We start from the raw sequence: 1,007 nt of genomic DNA, 5'->3' as shown, positions 1-1,007 counted from the left end.
CTAAACGTTATACCACAACTGGCGTTATCGATGGCAATTTCTTGAGTCTAGCTTTTGGAGGTGCTCTTATGGTCATCATTTCAGTTTCTGTATACGCCTTTTATAATTTATATCATGCAGTATTGAAAAAATTCCCTTCACATCACACAGAACTGTAGAAGGCCAGAGATCAGTTAGCGGCAAGAGAAGAACGAAAACTTTGGGCTATAGTTCAAACATGTATGTACATACGCTCACTCCATTATATCTGTGTATATCCTTGTTTTTTTTTTTTTAATAATCACAATGTTTTGCAAGCAATAATTTTTTTGCTAGTTTTGTACAAAAATATGGTTCGTGCCATAAACAGAACCATGTAAATCAAAGTTTCGAACTGTTTACAAAATTAAGGAAAATTTAACGAGATTTCATCAAAATTTGAAGCATTTTACTCAGATTTTCTAAAAAAACTTCTGGTACGCAGTTTCATAGCCTGTTCAATTTTAATGCAAAAATGTACAAATTTGAAGTGGCTAAAAAATCGCGTTCGCCGTCAGCAAAAAAAAAATCATTAAAAATCAATGCGATTTCTTAGCCACTTCAAATTTGTAATTGTAATTGTTATATGTTGTGAATATTAAAATCAAAATCCCAGGTTGTACGCAGATATAATGGTGTGAGTAGTACATATGTGAGCACGTTTTCAAGCGAAAATTATTTTATCTAACATTGTTTATGTGTTCAATAAATTTACGGGGAATGAAAATTTACTACGTCAGCTTAAAGTTAAAACTTCACATCAAGCTTTTCAGAAGTTCTGTGCTGTGTTCAGCTGTCAGTTTTATAAATTATTGTCAACGCCGAAAGCCACAACCCCTGAATCGTTTGGTGTGATGCTCCAACTAAAAGTGCAGAATTTATAGTTCTGATAAATTTATCCTAATGGAGTGTGTTATGAAAATCATTTTTAGTAGAATTGAACACAGTTGAAATAAAAAGCACTTTTCAAAGTGTGATAAGTTATCTTA

The 1,007-nt window shown here is 32.2% G+C and overlaps 1 protein-coding gene across 2 annotated transcripts in view; it reads left to right on the top strand.

Moving 5' to 3' along the window:
* The window catches only part of LOC118744385, a 38,120-nt gene extending 37,113 nt beyond the window's left edge, over nt 1-1,007 (top strand). Inside the window, exon 3 of one of the 2 annotated variants that reach the window (XM_036477391.1) lies at nt 14-1,007. In XM_036477391.1, the coding sequence (XP_036333284.1) occupies nt 14-158 (145 nt within the window). In that variant the 3' untranslated portion in view covers nt 159-1,007. The other variant, XM_036477383.1, reaches the window with a different exon arrangement.

This window comes from Rhagoletis pomonella, unplaced genomic scaffold, assembly GCF_013731165.1.
Source record: "Rhagoletis pomonella isolate Grant_MI unplaced genomic scaffold, Rhpom_1.0 Rhpom_scaffold_00001, whole genome shotgun sequence".
NCBI classification, from domain to species: domain Eukaryota; kingdom Metazoa; phylum Arthropoda; class Insecta; order Diptera; family Tephritidae; genus Rhagoletis; species Rhagoletis pomonella.
Note: the sequence above shows the minus strand (reverse complement) of the source record. Positions and strands in the feature narration are given on the sequence as shown.